General features: G+C 42.6%; 1 protein-coding gene across 1 annotated transcript in view; it reads left to right on the top strand.

Annotated features, from left to right (window-relative positions):
- ERCC2 (ERCC excision repair 2, TFIIH core complex helicase subunit) overlaps positions 1 to 16,554 on the top strand; it is a 2,230,202-nt gene that overhangs the window by 1,213,834 nt on the left and 999,814 nt on the right. The window contains exon 9 of the mRNA XM_044070725.1: positions 992 to 1,088. Within this exon, the coding sequence (XP_043926660.1) occupies positions 992 to 1,088 (97 nt within the window). The remainder of the gene's footprint in view (positions 1 to 991; positions 1,089 to 16,554) is intronic.

Here is a 16,554-nt window from a genome sequence, read left to right as displayed (position 1 = left end):
TCATATCAGCATTACTGTCCTTTTAAACATGACAAACAGTTAATCAACTCAGAAACAACAGTGACCTTGTCTCAACAGTTTTTCTAGCCCTACCTAAAGTGTTCAGTGCTATCTACCACCAGAAACTCCTTGAAGAGCTAGCCTCTCTAGGCCTCAATAGCCCAACACTAAACTGGTTCCACAGCTAGTTATCATAATAGGAAAAAGTGGTATGAAATGACAGCTGTATCCTCTCTGTTGTGATTAACAATAGGTCTGTCCAATGCAAAAGAAAACAAAAAAAAAAGAGGAGGAGAATGTCAGTAAGTCAGAAAGTCCCACTAGCAAATGGAAAGCTAACATGGGAGAATCAAACGTCACATGGGACAGGCTGTCTTCCAACCAGAGTATTGCATTAATTAAGTAGCTCTGCATATAACTGGAATTGTGACTCATTGCAGTTAGTTCTGATGAAGTCTCTTTTCTAATTAGAACAAAAGTGCATGAATTAAATGTTGTACTGAACTTATCTTTTTATTGTGTGGATTGTTGTGGGTGAATAAACATTTGCTATGGAATTCCTCATTGTCAATTTTTTGACCAGCTTTACCAGTCTGGATTCCTTCTTTTGTGTCATATCTACAGCTTTGCAGCTCAGTGCCATATCCATTGCAATACACTGTTGTTGCTAAGATGCATCCTACATTCTTTGTAACATAGTGACCCAAGGAAAACCTTTTTTGAGTGTATGCTTCTTTGTATTATGTAGTTTGTTGACAGGTGTGCTTTGCTTGTTTACTTTGTTGAAAAAAAAGTGCAGTTTACTAATTTGCTAGACACCCATAAGGAAATTTTTTTTTTGGTGTGTGTGTGTGTGGGGGGGGTGATAATGACTATAAGGTAATGTGTGAATGTAAATGTTTATGGAATACCTGTTATAGTTTCTGTAGCTAAAATAACTAGGCTTCACATAAAGAATGCAGCTGAACTGTGTATTTCGTCTTTTTTGCAGACAATGTGTGTATTGACTCGATGAGTGTTAACATCACACGCCGAACGTTAGATCGCTGTCAAAGTAACATTGAAACACTGCAGAGGACCATACAAAAGTAAGTAGTGGTAAACAGCAGTACCTGCTAAGATTTCAGATAAGTCAGTGTCAGCTTCTTTTTATTTAACTAAATTGCTGCACCATTCTATCCATCCACAACCTCCTTTTCCCATTTTTTCATACGGGGTCAGGGTGTCACTTCAACACTGACAGTCATCTAGAGCCAAGTTTTACACCACCAGGTGGCTAGCCCTGCCGCCGTAGTTCATCCACACCACACACTCGCAACACATTCCTATGGCCAGTTTAGAGTGTCCAGTTCACCTACTGCATTTCTTTGGAATGTGGGAGAAAATCAGAGCACCCAGAGGAAACCCACATTAACACAGGGAGGACATACAGACTTCGCACAGAAGGCACCCCAGCCAAAACTCAAACTGGGGAACCTTTTGCTGTGAGGAGATGATGCTATTCGCTGCACCACTGTGCCACCCTAAATTGCTGCACCATTGAATGAATGAACATTGATTAGTGTCATGCAGGCATTCATATGAATTCAGAGGTCTTAAATTGGAAATGCTCTTTGGTGTGTTCATGAACACGTTCACTACCAATCACATGTTGGCACTTCTGTTTTTACAGAAGCTTTGGTGCTCAGGGATGTGTATGCCTGTTGCTGATGCTGACACTGGCATCACATGCTAACAACATTATGTAGGCTGCTTAGTTTCTGAGCCTAAAAGTTTTTTCTGCTACTCGCACAATTCATATTTTATCCTTGATGGATATCTTTGAAAGTTCTGATGCCTTAAAGCTGTCTACAAGTAACCCTTTTGCCATCAAATTACTGGTGGGAAGAAGTCCTGCTGTGTAAGTACCAGTGGTTAAAGCCTGTTGCTCAGAGTTGACAGAGGGAAAATCTCTTGGCCTGTTTACTTTATTTGATAGATTGGTTGAGTATTAGTAACCCTTTCTAGCCACAAGGACAAAACCCTAACTCAGATATGAATGCTGTCATAAAGACCAAAGCTTGGAAAAGTAGATCTGATATTGTCAGTTTTTCATCTCATTCTCGCATATGGGTCCAGATCCAAACCATTGGATCCGATTCAGCCATTAGCAAGCTTGTGGCAAACAAAAATCTCTTGGATACCTCCCCTTACCCACAATGCACCTCTCCCCATTACCTCAGATCTCATTTGCCACTTTGCGAAGACATGATCCGATAAGCAAGCTCTTGGTTTCAGATTGTATTTTTCTAGATATTTTCCTCTAATAATCTCTGATTTATAATTTTTCATCTGTAGTTTGCCTCTTTCTCCTTTGATGTTGTAGTTTAGAACCCTTTTCTCTAAAGTAACCACATTTTTATTTAAGTTACTTCCTTTCTCGCCAGTAACAGTAACTGTTTTTTATAGGTTACTCCCTTTTCCCCCTTTACCATTGAGGTAACTCTTCAACTGCTGTTATTAATAGTTTTTCTTCCCCTTCTGTTCAAAAAAAAAAATCTTTCTGTCGTTTCCGTTTTCTGTTAGTGTGTGTGTGACCATTTGTTTGAGAGCGATATCTTTGCCTTCCTTGTTTCAGTGTGGCGGAGAAACAAGAGAAACCATCCGGTTTCAAAAAATGTTCTAAGTGCGGGCATAAAATCCCAGTCAGTGACACACTGTCTCTATTTGTAAACTGTCTTGGGCCCCTTCAGTTACAAGAGGATTGTGCTGTATGCCACTCCTTTAATCATCGAGCTTTAGTTGAGCATAAAAATAAGCTCATTCTAAGGGGTATATTGCCTTCAGCTTTTGGAGATACTATTTCTGGAGTTAAAGAGAAATTAGGCAGGGTCAGCCTGTAAAACTAAATCAGCTCATTTGAGCCCATTTTTTTTCTTTGTCTTCTAGGTCCTCGGACAAAGTTAAGAAGAGACCTTCAGCGCCGACTGATGCCTCTGAGTCAAAATTAAAAACTTTAAAATCTTCAAGCTCTGATGAGTCTGGGGTCTGATTGGAGACCTCTGCTCCGACCTCTACTCTGTTGAATCCGGCTTCTTCGGCTACAATCGACATCCAGTCCTTTTAAGCCAATTTGGCAAATACAATGGACTCTGTACTCTCCATCCTTTGACCCCATTCCTTTGAAGGTACAGTCTCCCTTTCTGTTGAGACCTAGATCCCCTTCCACCTCGTCCGTCCTTTCAAGCAGGAGCCTAACTGAAGAAGATGTGGAGCGGATGGTGCAAAAGATTTTGTGGGTGCAGGGTATAACTCTCCCTTGATCCTCGACCCTTAAGGTTTCAGGCAAGTCCAAATGATCGATTCCCCCTGTTTCTCCTCCTCCAATTTCAGGGCAAGCTTCAGAGCCATCAGATCCGATATACCTGGTGCCTTTGACGTCTGATCTGAAGATGTCCCTTTCTTCGGATCAGACATTCGCTCAGAGCTCGACTTTCTCAGAGCTGGATAGTTCTTGGAGCCATAGCAAACCTCATGTGTGCTCTACTTCCTGGTCTTCGGAGCAGTCGATAGCATCTCAGGGCTTCTGCGAAGGTAAGTTTGGTTTTGGCTTCAACCCCAGGTGACCTGTCTTCTGGACTGTAGGGGACCCTGTCCCAGAAACATGGTTTGTCAGAGCCAGAGTCCTTGTCCAGTCAAAAACAGTCAGCCTTTGGGGCCTTGGAGAGGGCTATAGCTGCTACTGCAGCTAAGAAGTCATCTCTCCCCTTGCATCCTCTACCCAAATATGATACCCTGCCTGCCTCTTCTCGTCACCAGATTCCACAGGGACTGCAGGACCACAGACACCAGGACACCCATCTGGGTACCCCCGATTGTTCCAAACCTCCCCAGATTACCCCACTGAGGAGGTCCCTAGAAAGAGATTATGAAAGAGGAAGCATTTGGACTCCACAGAGGAGTTAGCCACTGAAGACAGTGACCTCAATGAGGGTGAAGGATCCTCACGTTCACCCCCTGAGGACATTTCCTTTGGGGGAAAACTCTGAAGCAGAGGGGTGGCTGGCAGTCCAACAGTCTTACACCTGAGGAGTCAGTGTACCTATCTGCCTTTGGTTCCTGCCATCCACCTCTTGGATGACTTTGCCTACTGATGATCTCATAGGTTTGATCTTACAGTGGGCATGGGAGACCCCAGATTCCATCAAGCCTGTTCCCCGGAGACTAAATAAAATTATCACCACTCCCCTCGAATAAGGCCTTTTGGGCAAAAGGGGTTGCAGTAGATGCCATGGTCGTGGCGGCAGCGACCAAGAAGGAACTCTCCGAGGAGAGTTCAACTATCCATCTTCCTAATATGGATTCCAGGACAGGGGATGGATGTGGGAAGTATGTCTTCTCATCAGCTACCTTTGCCTTACTCATTTTACCGGACTGCAAAGGGATCTGATCAAGGAATACCTTTGAAGGAGCAATAACTGAGGGAACTAAAGAGAAAGTAACTTCCCAGTTAACCACCCTATATTCAGTAGCCAACTTGTCCATGAGGCTCATAACACATGCAGCCGAAGGAACAAGCAGAGTGGCGGGTTCCAGCATCTCCATGAGGAGCCATGCCTGGATGCGCCTTTGGAATTTTACTGAACCTTTTAAGTCTTCTTTCGTCAATGTTCCTTTTAATGGCACATCCCTTTTTGGTCTCAAAGTCAAAGATACGCTATCCAGGTGTGACAAAGAAGGTAAGACTCTGTCTGCCATGGGCATATGTTTTTTGGCTCCTCAGAGACCTGATCTCAAAGTTCAGAGAAGCAGTGGAAATATGTGGTTCAGAAAATCTCAGTGGTCCTATCAAGACACATGTGGTAAGTTTTCTCCAGAGGCAGAGGGGGAAACCGTAAAGGAAGACCTTCGCTTGAGGCAGAGGAAGTCCGCAAAAGCAAGGTTTCCTGGAATCTTTCTTTAGGAAGCCTTTGCAGTGCTCCTGAAAGAAGGCCTGATTGTCCACCTCTGGAGTCAATCGAGGGTCCAACTATCCCTGCACTGGAGAGCCTGGCAAAAGATGACTTCCGATATGTAGGCGCAGAGGATAATATCTAGGGGTTACCAAATTCCCTTTTCCCAACAACCCCCCTCCCATCAAAAAAATCCCAGGTATTCCACCCAGTCAAAGGGATCAAGCAGTTGTTCATATTCAGAAACTGCTAGAAAAAGAGTTTCAAGAAGTTCCCCCAGATCAGAAAAGCTTTGGAACTTAATAAAGGTTCTCTTTGGTTCCAAAAAAAAAAACGGGACTAGAGGCCAGTCCTGGATCTCAGCAGACTGAAAAAGTCAGTTCGACATTGCAAATTCCGAATGGTCACGGTGCAGTCCATACTTCTGTTTCTGGAGTAGGATGATTGGATGTGCTGTATAGGTCTTCATAATGCGTGCTACCACATAAAGATGACAGGCACTCCAGAAGATTCCTACACTTCTGGCTGGGAGACAGTCATTACCAGTTCAGAGCATTGCCCTTTGGTCTCGCCACCACCCCAGAGTTTTCACCAAATGCATGGCAGTGGTTGTGACTCACCTGAGATGACAAGGATTCTTGGTGTTTACTTATTTAGACGACTGCCTCATATTTTCCACGATCAGGCATCTACTTGTTCGCACGAGACTCTGTTCTTCGGTTTTGTTCAGAATTAGGCATAACCATAAATCACAAAAATCTCATCTAGAACCCACTCAATCATTAGAGTTCATAGGAGCACTGTTGGATAGCAAACAGATGATTGCCATGTTTCCTCCTTCCAGAGTTTTAACAATCAGAAGACTATCCTCAAGGTTAACCAGAAACATGAAGGTGGCAGCACATCATGTTCTACAAGCCTTAGGATCCATGGCTGCAACAATTGTTGGTCCCTCTCATCGGGTGTAATATGCAAATTCTGCAGTGGCTCCTGGCTTCTCAGTGGTCAGTAATTCATCAATCAATGTGTCATCAGATTCTCATGATGAACATATGCAGAAAGGATCTCTCGTTGTGGATTTGCTCAAAACAGGTGACTCAGGGTTGACCATTTGTTCTCCCTCAACCAGAGACTACGGTTAGCACGGATGTTTCACAGATGGGGTAGGAGAAGCATTATCTGGGGAAGACTGTCCAAGATACCTGGTCCACAGATAGGGCCAAGCTCCACATAAACATCCTGGAGATGAGGGTGGTCCTTCTAGCATTGCAGACATTTCAGACTGTTCTTCCTCTGGAGACCATAGCGATCCTGTCAGACATGTTGGCAGTATGGTACATAAACAATCAAGAAGGGACCACATCCTACTCTCTCTGTCAAGAAGCCCTCAGGGTGTGGCAATGGGAGATCGTATCCAACTATTTTCTGATGGCAGTGCACATTCCGGGAAGGTCCACCTCCATAGCAGAGAAGTTGAGCAGAGCCATCCTCATGCCACACGAGTGGTCCACCAACAAGAACATAGCGGAGAACATTTTCCACACGTGGGGCCAGCCTTGTTGCGGTCTCCTTGCCTCTCCTCTAAACAACAAATGCAGCAGCTTCTTCGCTGTAATTCCCCCACTGGGGGCAGTCCCCTAGGGAAGCTTTAATACACAATTGGCCTCCCGGACTATTGTATGCCTTTCCCCCATTCCATTGATTTCCAAATTCCTGCAGGATGAAGAGTACAGTATTTCTCATTGCTCCGTATTGGCCTTGACAAATCTGGTTTCTCTTCCTCTGGCCTCATCTACTAAAGAAGCCTGGATTCTGGAACCCCTTCCGGATCTACTGTCACACCTGACAGAAATGCTTCATGCTAACCTTCACAATCTCAAGCTGACAGAGTGGTTCCTCCATTTTCATTGATTGCCAGACTACCTTTGCTCTCCTCCCTGGCCCATCGTATTTTGATATCCTCCCATAAGTCATCTACTCAAAAACTGTATAGGAGCAAATGGAAGAGGTTTGTGATCTGGGCACAAAAACACAGTATGGATCCCATTACAGCTCCCATTCACTTCATTGTGTAATTCTTGGCTCATCTTTTCAATAACAGAGTTGCAGTGTGTAGTATTAAAGTTCAGTTAGCAGCCATTTCAAATTTTCACATTGGGTTAGACAACTTATCTTTAATTTCCCACAAACTTTGCAAAGCCTTCATAAAAGGGACCATGTTGTTAAAACCCCTCCACAAGGATCCCTCTTCTCCTTGCGATCTAAATACGGTTTTACTCCCGATTGTCCAACCACCCTTTGAATCTGCAACATCTTGTGGTATTAAGTTCTTTTCATGGAAAACTGTTTTTGGTGGCTATCACATCGGATAGACAGATAGCAAAAATTCAGGCACTTTCCACCCAGCCTCCTTATTTGTTTTTCATAAAAACAGAGTCTCTTTGCATACCAACCCTTCTTTAGTTGCTTCTCAAGCAAAGATTAATCAGACTATACATTTGCCTGTTTTCTTCCCTAATTTGACTGATAAGAGTGAATATGTGCTACATTTGTTAGATGTTCATAGACAGTTACACTTCTATTTACATAGAACTAAAGAATTTCGGAAAACAAACCAATTGTTTATTGCATTTGCAGGCCCTAGGAAAGGCCTACCAGTTTCCAAAGTCACTTTATCAAAATGTCTTTCTAGTTGTATTTCCTTTATTTACACTTCAAAAGGCATGAAGCCTGACAAATCCATTTGAGCTCATTCTATAAGGGCTATGGCCATATCTGCAGTTTTTCAGACGAATGCTGCCTTGAATGAGATTTGCGCAGCAACCACTTGGCGTACCATCATACTTTTATCACTCAGTACAAGTTAGATTTGGTCTCCAGGGGAAGGCCCTCCTTTGGTGCGATGGTTCTGAGGAATATTCTTCCACGAGTCCACCTGGAGTAGAGGTAGCTGTGGACTCAGTCCCATTTGAGAGGATGAAATGAAAAATTGTCAATATCAGATAAAGAAGTTGTGTAAAACAATCAGCCATAAAAAAACATTTACAGTTGAAAATAGAAAAAGGGATATTCTGTTGTCAAAAGAACTATGGTCATGTAAAAAAGCTTGAGTATAAAATAAAAACAGCATGGGAGTTGACACATAATACTTCTTTTAAGGAAGAAATGAAAGAAAATAAATTATGTTACATAGAGTATGCAGTTCCAATAATGAGAATTACTCACGTATTACCAGAGGACATGGTAGAAAATCACCAGAAAAAGAGGGAGGTTCATGGTAAAAAAAATAGGGAAATATTTTAAAACAGCTGGACATAGGAAATGATGTTATTTTAGGAACTAAAATTTTCACTGGTATGGTGCCACTAAGGCAGTATGAAAAGTTACAAAGTTGATAGCAAATGCAACTTATGGAGCTATCTCATATATAACAGAGGGGATGTGTTATAAAACTGTCAAACAAGTAACTGTTGTTAACAATAAAGAAAGGCTATTAAGTACAGAGGATCACATGTTCCTGCAAATTGCTTTTTTAAATATTCTTTTCTCAAAGCAATAATAAAATTATGCAATGCAAAACAAATATGCTTGTTTCTAATACAAGGTTTTGCCTTGTAAAGCAAGGGTTAACTTGACAAGATTGAAATAAATGCGTGTGTGTAACTGCAAGGCTGACAACTTGCTTAAGGAAGCATAAATGCAGTTAAAAATAGATAAGTAATAACAGCTGTGTGTATATGGTGGGGTACTATAATTTCCACATTAATTGCACTTATCGTCATTATAAGATTTGTGTTAATAAAAGTATTAATCAAGTAACAGCCATTGGTAATGTAACAGTCTTTGAAGAAATAGCATCGAATGCAAGGGAGTTGTATGTTGACCAAGGGATTCAAAGTACTGAAGATCATATTCTGTTGTAAATTGTCTTACAATTTTCATGGTTTATTTAAACAGGGGGAATTAATAGATATTGTATAAATTAAAATGCTTTCCCAAAATTATAGTGTGTGTGCAAGGCCAAACAGCAGTTTTCAAAATAATATGGCTTGCTTTGCAAGAACAGTTATTTCTTGCACATGTTCAGCTTAGATATTAATAATCTGGAGTCACCTCTGGTGAGTATCTGGAGGGTGGCCTAATGGTTAAGGTGTTTGCCTTGTAAACACAAGATGCAGGGTTTGAGTCTCACAAGGGATAATTGGCTAGGCTTAAAATGGCTCACAAGGGCAGTTAGCCTCGTTCTAACCTATGTAAGTATGTAAGTAATAACATATAGCTGTGGGCTCACTGTAAATGCATCCTGTTATAAAAAAGGAAGTTGGCTTTCTTTTAGCTTTCAGATGCAGAAAAATGAAATAAAAAAAACAGTTAAAGTGACGCAAAGATAACATGGAGAAACTTTTGTGAAGTCTTCATAGGTAGGTACTAGGCTATCTGCCCGAAGGCATTTATAAGCCTAGCCAGAATGTGTTGGCTTTCGCCGCCCCCTTAGATTAGTTCCCTGTGCCTTTGTCCAGTAGAGCCACTGAAGTGATCCTGGCATAAACTTTCTGTTTCCCATCCACTCGTCAAGGTTCTTTTGAAGAGTGTTAACGAGGAGCTCTGCCTAATGTAGATTGGAATCTTGTTCCAAAGCATGGGAAGTCTTTGGGACAGGAATCTATCCCTCCAGAATGTCCTATTTATTGTTGTGGTGAGTTTTAGATCCCTAGAGCATGTGGCTCAAGGAGATAAGGTTTTCTTTAGGGGGAGCACGTCCATCAATTCTGGGTTGGACATGGCTTTGTATGTCAGGCAGAGATCACCTCTGAGTAGGTGGTATGTAACCGAGTACAGCTGGAGTTTCTTCAGTCGAGCTGCATAGGGCATCTGTTTGAGGCAAGTGATCCTCTTGGTGAGGTACTTCTGTAGTCTTTCCAGCTGTTGCAGGTGTCTTGTAAGGTACATCCCAAATGGGGCAAATTCAGACATGGCAAGGACCAAAAAAGGGCACAGAAACCAGAACAAGTCACAAGGACATTAAAAATAACATTGGTTGAAAAGAGTATGTTTCACTGAGTAGTGACATTTTTGGACTCAGAGGGTACATCAGTCTTTTCAAGTGTCTAGCCATGTTATAATAGAATTGAAATAACTCTGACAAAATTAACTAATTGGCAAGAATTTGTAAAAATACAAATAAAGAATAACAGATACAGTAGTACATTGTCTGGTCAACTTATAGACATTACTTTCACTCACCATAAAGTTACATCTTTATTGTTAATTTTTTCATCTCTCCTCACACCCCCTCCCTCCACTCTCCTTCCACAGGTTTCTTGGTTGAATGGGAGAGATTCTAAAGGATTAGATTTATCTTCCCTATACTCCAGAAATGGTCTTCTTTAAGATCTTCTAGAGTGTTAAGTACTGAAATTTCTTCTTACTCTATATATGTAATTATAACCAAACAAGATCTGAGGTAATAGGGAGAGATGCATTGTGGGTAAGTGGAGGTATGCAAGAGCTTTTTGATTTCCACAAGCTTGCTAAAGGCTGAGTCGGATCTGAACCCATATGTGAGGCGAGATTAAAAAATAGACAGTACAAAGAAGTTCCAAGATGGCTGCACACTGAGTAACCGCTTGTTTTTAGCTCTCCCAGTGTAAAATCAGAAACTTAGCAGAGAAGGCCCAGTAGACTTGTGTTTATGGGTGAATTTCAGTAACTAGTAAATCAAAATAACTACCAAGTGGGCTAAAAGTTCACCAAGAATTCCAAATCCAGCCCAACCAAAAGGTGAAGCAATAAAGCTCTGAGAGGACAAACTTGGATCAAAAGTTTAATACATAGACACCATTAACGCTCACAAAAATACGTTTTCGTTTGACATACACTTCATCAGATGCAGGCTTGAATTAAACTCCTTCTATATATACTATTTCTCTTACATACCAACCAGTGAAAAGTGAACCAATTAATGAATTAATTGTTACAACCTAAGCTGAAAAACATATGTATACCTGGCATTTAGGAACCAAAACTGGTTATAGATTATATATGTATACCTGGCATTTAGGAACCAAAACTGGTTATAGATTAATTTATTGCTTCACCCTTTGATTGGGCTGGATTTGGAATTTTTGGTGAATTTCAGTAACTGCCTAGTAAGTACACTGCCTGGATGCCAAGAATAAAGAAATACAGAAGACCTGGAAAAAAATCAGATAGAAAAAGGGAGGAAGAAGCACTGACTAGGGAGAGTTTTGCAGCTGTTCAACAAAAAGTAATGCAACCTTCAGACATGACTTCCAATAACTTACAGGATGATACAAGACAACTGGATACAGACCTGGTTAAAATAAACAAAACACTGATAGAATACATTAACACAAACAAAAGGCTGGAACACATGGAAGAAGCTTTAAACAGATATTCAGATGAGATGATAAAGCTGCAAAAGTCAGAGGTCGAAATGAAGAAAAGGCTGGCTAAATCTGAGACTGTTCAGGAATAGATGTTTCAAAAAATAATAGAATTAGAGGACAGAGCACGTAGGGAAAACTTGAGATTTCCAGCTATACCGGAGAAGCTGGAAGGAACAGACTGCATTAAATTCATGAAAGCACAAATAAGCAGATGGACTGGTATTCCAGAGCAGGATTTATTAGTTGAATGGGCACATCGTGTGTATGCTCCAAATTTAGCGATAAGAAAGCAACCTAGACCTTTAATAGTAAGGATGCAATCCTACCAGCAGAAAGAATTGATTTTGTCAAAACTGTGGCAGAAGGGCAAAATACTAAAAGTAGGTGACAGCAGAGTGTTTGTGGAGAATGATTACTCATTGTACACCAGGCAAAAGAGAAGTAAATTCATCCCTCTGTTCAGAGAATGCCAAGATGCAGGTATGAAATTCAAACTGCTATATCCAATTGTCTTCAAGGTATTCTTCCCTGGAGGGACAAAATAATTTTTTGATGAAGTGCATGCTAAGGAGGAAATATAGAAACAAAAACTGAGCTGTGAAACAGAAGGAGATTCGGCTCCTCGCTCCTCTGGTAACAAAGACCACAGAGAGACTGCACCTGTGAAACCTTTTCCAGTATTTCAAAGGAAAGTGTTGGAGAGAAGGAAGGGAGCACGAGAGTTGACCAGTAGAATCGAGAGTACGCTGGAAATGAAGCAGAGACAGGATCTGGGTGATGGAGAAGAACAGTAATATAATCAGTAACTTGATGTGGGATTACAAAGCATTAATTATATTTGTGAAATATGATAACACAAGGAAATCTGGAAACATTGGACTTCTTCAAAATTAGTTTGCTGAAAGGGGGACTGAAGTATATGCCCTACTTCATGTCATTAAAGTTCGGAAAAATGCTTTGGGGAGGGGAAGAGAGGGGAGTACTTCTAACTGTAAGTAAAGAAAACACCTTTTCTTAGTAGTGTTGTATCTGTGTTGCATGGTTTTCTTTACATATTGTTCATAGGTTCATACAAGGCTATCTGCCCTAGGGCATTTATAAGCCTAGCCAGAATGTGTTTGGCTTTCGCCACCCATTTTAAATTTACTTTGCTATGCCCTTTTTTGAGGTTAGTATACTGTGCCTCTGTCTAACAGTGACAAAGAAGTGATACCTGGGGTAAACCTACGATCTCCCATCCACTCATCAAGATTCCTCTTGAAGAGAGTCAATGAGGGACTCTGCCTAACCTGGACTGGGATTTTATTCCAGAGTGAAGGGAGCCTCTGGGTTATGAATCTGTCCCTCCAGCATGTCCTATTTATTTCAGTGCTGAGGTTCAAGTCTCCCGAGCGCGTAGCTCGATGGGATTTGGATTTTCTGAGGTGCAGCATGTCCATTAATTCCGGGTTGGACATGGCTTTATACGTCAGGCACAGATTGCCTCTGAACAGGCGTTATGCCACTTAGTAGAGCTGGAGTTTCTTTAACCAGGCAGCAAATGGCATCTGTTTGAGCCCTTTGATCCTCTTGGTGAGGTACTTTTGGGGTCTTTCCAGTTGCTGCAGGTGTCTGGTAAGGTACATCCCAGAAGGGGCATTGTACTCAATTATGGGCCTGATGAGGGATGAGTAAAGAGGCACGATGACCTCCCCTGATCTAGATGTGAATCCCTTCATGATTAGGTGGGCTATATAAAATGTTTTTCTAACCACTTTGGCCACGTGGTTGTCAAATGAGAGATTGCTATCAACTTGGGTCCCCAGGTCCCTAATTACTTCTTCTGTACTTAATGGATTACCACCTATGTGGTAATTTGTGGGCACTTTGTTTTTGCCAAAGGGATGACTATACACTTTTGGCATTTAGCTTGAGGCCATGGCTCTGGCACCAGTTGTCTGTTTCTATGAGGCCCTTTTGGAGGATGCTTGTGTCGGCTGGAGAGTCGATTATGGCGCCCAGTTTGCAGTCATCTGCGAACTTGGTCAGCCACAGTCCTTCCATGTTAGCCTGTACCTCCGAGAAATATATACCGAACAAGAGAGGTCCCAGGACTGAGCCTTGTGGGACACCACTTGTAACTGGTTTGGAGTCTGACATGGCTCCAGCAATTCTAACCGTGTGGGTTCTGTCCTTGAGCCAGTTTGCAATCCATCTAGTGACATAGGGGTTTATATTAAAGCTGGTGAGCTTATCTATAATGCCCGAGTGGGGTATTGTATCGAAGGCTTTTGCGAGGTCCAGGTAGGCTGTGTGGACCACCTTCCCCTCGTCAATGGCCTTGGTGACTGTTTCAAAGATATCAACCAGGTTTAAGAGGTAGGATCTGCCCTTAACAAAGCCGAACTGGGTAGGATCCAGTGTCTGTAGGTCCCCAATATCTTTATTTATGAGATCCATGATGATCTTTTCCATAGCTTTGCAGACCAAGCTAGTCAGGCTTATGGGGCGATAGTTTCCAGGATCCGTTGAGGCACCACCTTTATGGAGAGGGACCACTGTTGCTGTACGCCACTCTTTGGGCACATATCCTGTAGTAAGGCTGAGATTGAACAGTAGTTTTATGTTTGGGTTTAGCTCTTCTTGGAGTTCATGTAGGACGCAGCCCGGGACACCGTCTGGTCCCATTGATGCTGTGTTTTTTGTTTTGGAGAGGGCGGCTCTTACCTGAGCATCTGAGATGTCAGCTGGGATAGATATTTGCCCTTCTGGTGTGGGGGGGGGAGAGAAGTTTGCGCTGAACCTGTCAGCTAGGATGTTGGCAATGTCTGTGGATTTGGTGTATTTTTTGTCATTTTGGACTAATTCTGAGCATATCTGGGAATTACCACCCAGGTTCCTAACATAACTAAAGAAAGCCTTGTGATTATCCTTAGTGTCCTGTGCAATTTTTCTCTCGAAGCTGGCCTTAGACAATTTTATGAGTGCCCGTAGTTTTTTGCTAATACTGATCAGAGATGCCTTCCCTTTTTGGGATTTTGCTGTATCATTTATTGTATAGTTTGTTTATGGCTGGGGCCCACCAGACAGCACGTCTGCCTTTGGAGGATTGGGTCTTGGTTTTATTTGGGATTGCATGATCCATGCATTCCTGAAGGTGTTCATAGAATGCGTTTATAAAGGATTCTGCGGTCTGGGCTGTATTTCCCACAGGCCCGGGGCTTTGAAGGATTCCACCTCGGTTTTGAGGAGTGCGAAATTTGCTTTAGAGAAGTTTTTCACTGTGGTTTTCTGGGCAGGGGGTGGGGGTCGGGATGTGAATATCCAGTGAGATTAGTTTATGGTCTGATCTTACCAGTGAGGGATACACTTCTGGTTTGGAGCATAGAGTCCCCATGTTGGTGATGATCAGGTCCAGTATGTTTTCCCCTCTTGTGGGAGTGGTAACAAGTTGTTCCATAGCATTTGAGTTTATAAATTCTAGGAACCTTTGGGCTAGGGTGTTGGAGCTAGAGTAATGCTCCCAGTCTATGTTTGGGTAGTTGAAGTCGCCCAATATAATGGTGTTTGGAGAGACCTTCATATTTTCCAGTGTTCTCAGGAAGGCTGAGTGGGGTTCCTGGGTTTGGGAGGGTGGTCTGTAGCAGGCTATAAACTGGAAGGCAGTTTTACCCACTGTTAGTTGCACAGGGATAGTCTCTGATGCTTCGTGCTTTGCCACCAACCTGGAGGTGTGGGTATCTTTGATGAATATCGATACTCCCCCTCCTTTTGTGGTTCGGTCCAAGTTTTGGGGCCGAAAAGCATGGTATGAGGCATAACCTGGTAGTGCTGGGGTGCTCTCGGGAGCCCTGAACCAGGTTTCTGTTACTGCACAGATATCGATGTTCTCCATGCTAAGGAGAGTTTCGAGTGCATGCATCTTGAGGTTTAGACTTCTGGCGTTGAGTAGCATTACTCTTAGTTTCTTATCCCTTGTGATACCTATGGTGGTGGGTTTGTCTTTTGAGCCTTGCCTAAAAAAGGCACTGTGGGGGTAGCAAGAGCCTTTGCCAATATCTGAAAGCCCAGGGGTGACAGGTGCAAGCCGTCCCTAGCGAAGCATCGTGGCTTGTCGAGCATATCATCCCAAGCTGACAGGCATTGGATCCCCTTTGAATGACATCAGTACTTAAGCCAATTGTTGAAATTGATCATCTTGTCTTCATATTGTGGCATCATTCTTGGTGAGGGTAAGATGCTACTCAAGGTCAGGGTCATACCGGCCTGGGCTACATGCTCAGAGAGCTCCTCTATGTCTCTTTTCATGTAGTCCAGGGAGGTACGTCTCAGGTCATTCACACCAGCATGGACAATGACTGAGTCATATTTGTACTTGCCTTGGAGTGACCTGAGTGCTTGTGTTATGTGGCGGATCCTAGCGCCCGACCGGCTGCTCACTGTGACCCTCTCCTTGTTCAGCCTGGTGAGCGGGACGTCAGTGTGCCTGACGATAGAGTCACCTATTACAAGTGTATCAGGTGTATTGTTTAGTCTTAAGGGCTGTGACTGTTCGGCACACTGGCTTTGTGAGATATGTGTTGCACGTGTTTTGTTTTGGGGTAGCAGTTGCTTGGGTGTCTGCTTTGGAGGTCTCTGCTGCTTAGGCAGATCTTTATTTAGAGCCTCTGAGTATGTTTTTGTGTGATTATGTGTTTGGTTTGCTGTCGTGGTAGGTCTATGTGAGACTGGAATTGTAGTGAGTGTAGTTTCCTTCTCCTCCTGACTGGTTATGCCAGTACTGAGTTGAGAGAGCTTAGCCTCCAGTTTGGCTATATGGTTGCATCTCTCACATGTGTTGGAATTTGTTGGGAGGAGGAGAGGGTTCTCTGTGTACATGAGGCAGTTGTAACATTGCCTCAAGATTCCCAGATTCACCAGCTGGACCGGAGAGGAGATTGACAACTGACCTTTGGACATGCTAGAATAATATTGGGAATTCCTTTATAATTGAAAACAAGGGCCAGTGGGGAGTGAGGGTGTAGTGCTTTTAATTTTTATTGCTGACTTGTATAATTGCTTTAGTGAGCAAGTGCCAGGTAACTTAAGTGCAATGTTTTACAGGTAACTTAAATGCAAAAACGACAAACAGTAACTTTCTTTCAAGTGAAACAAGGAAATAAGTACAGTAAGCAATGCAGATATCACTAGTGATCCACAGAAGCTGAGAAGCCGCATATTAGGTGGAATTAGCG

Source organism: Protopterus annectens, chromosome 1.part0, assembly GCF_019279795.1.
Source record: "Protopterus annectens isolate FY-2018-M chromosome 1.part0, PAN1.0, whole genome shotgun sequence".
Taxonomy (NCBI): domain Eukaryota; kingdom Metazoa; phylum Chordata; order Ceratodontiformes; family Protopteridae; genus Protopterus; species Protopterus annectens.
The sequence above is the reverse complement of the archived record's forward strand: the minus strand, read 5'-3'. Positions and strand labels throughout refer to the sequence as shown.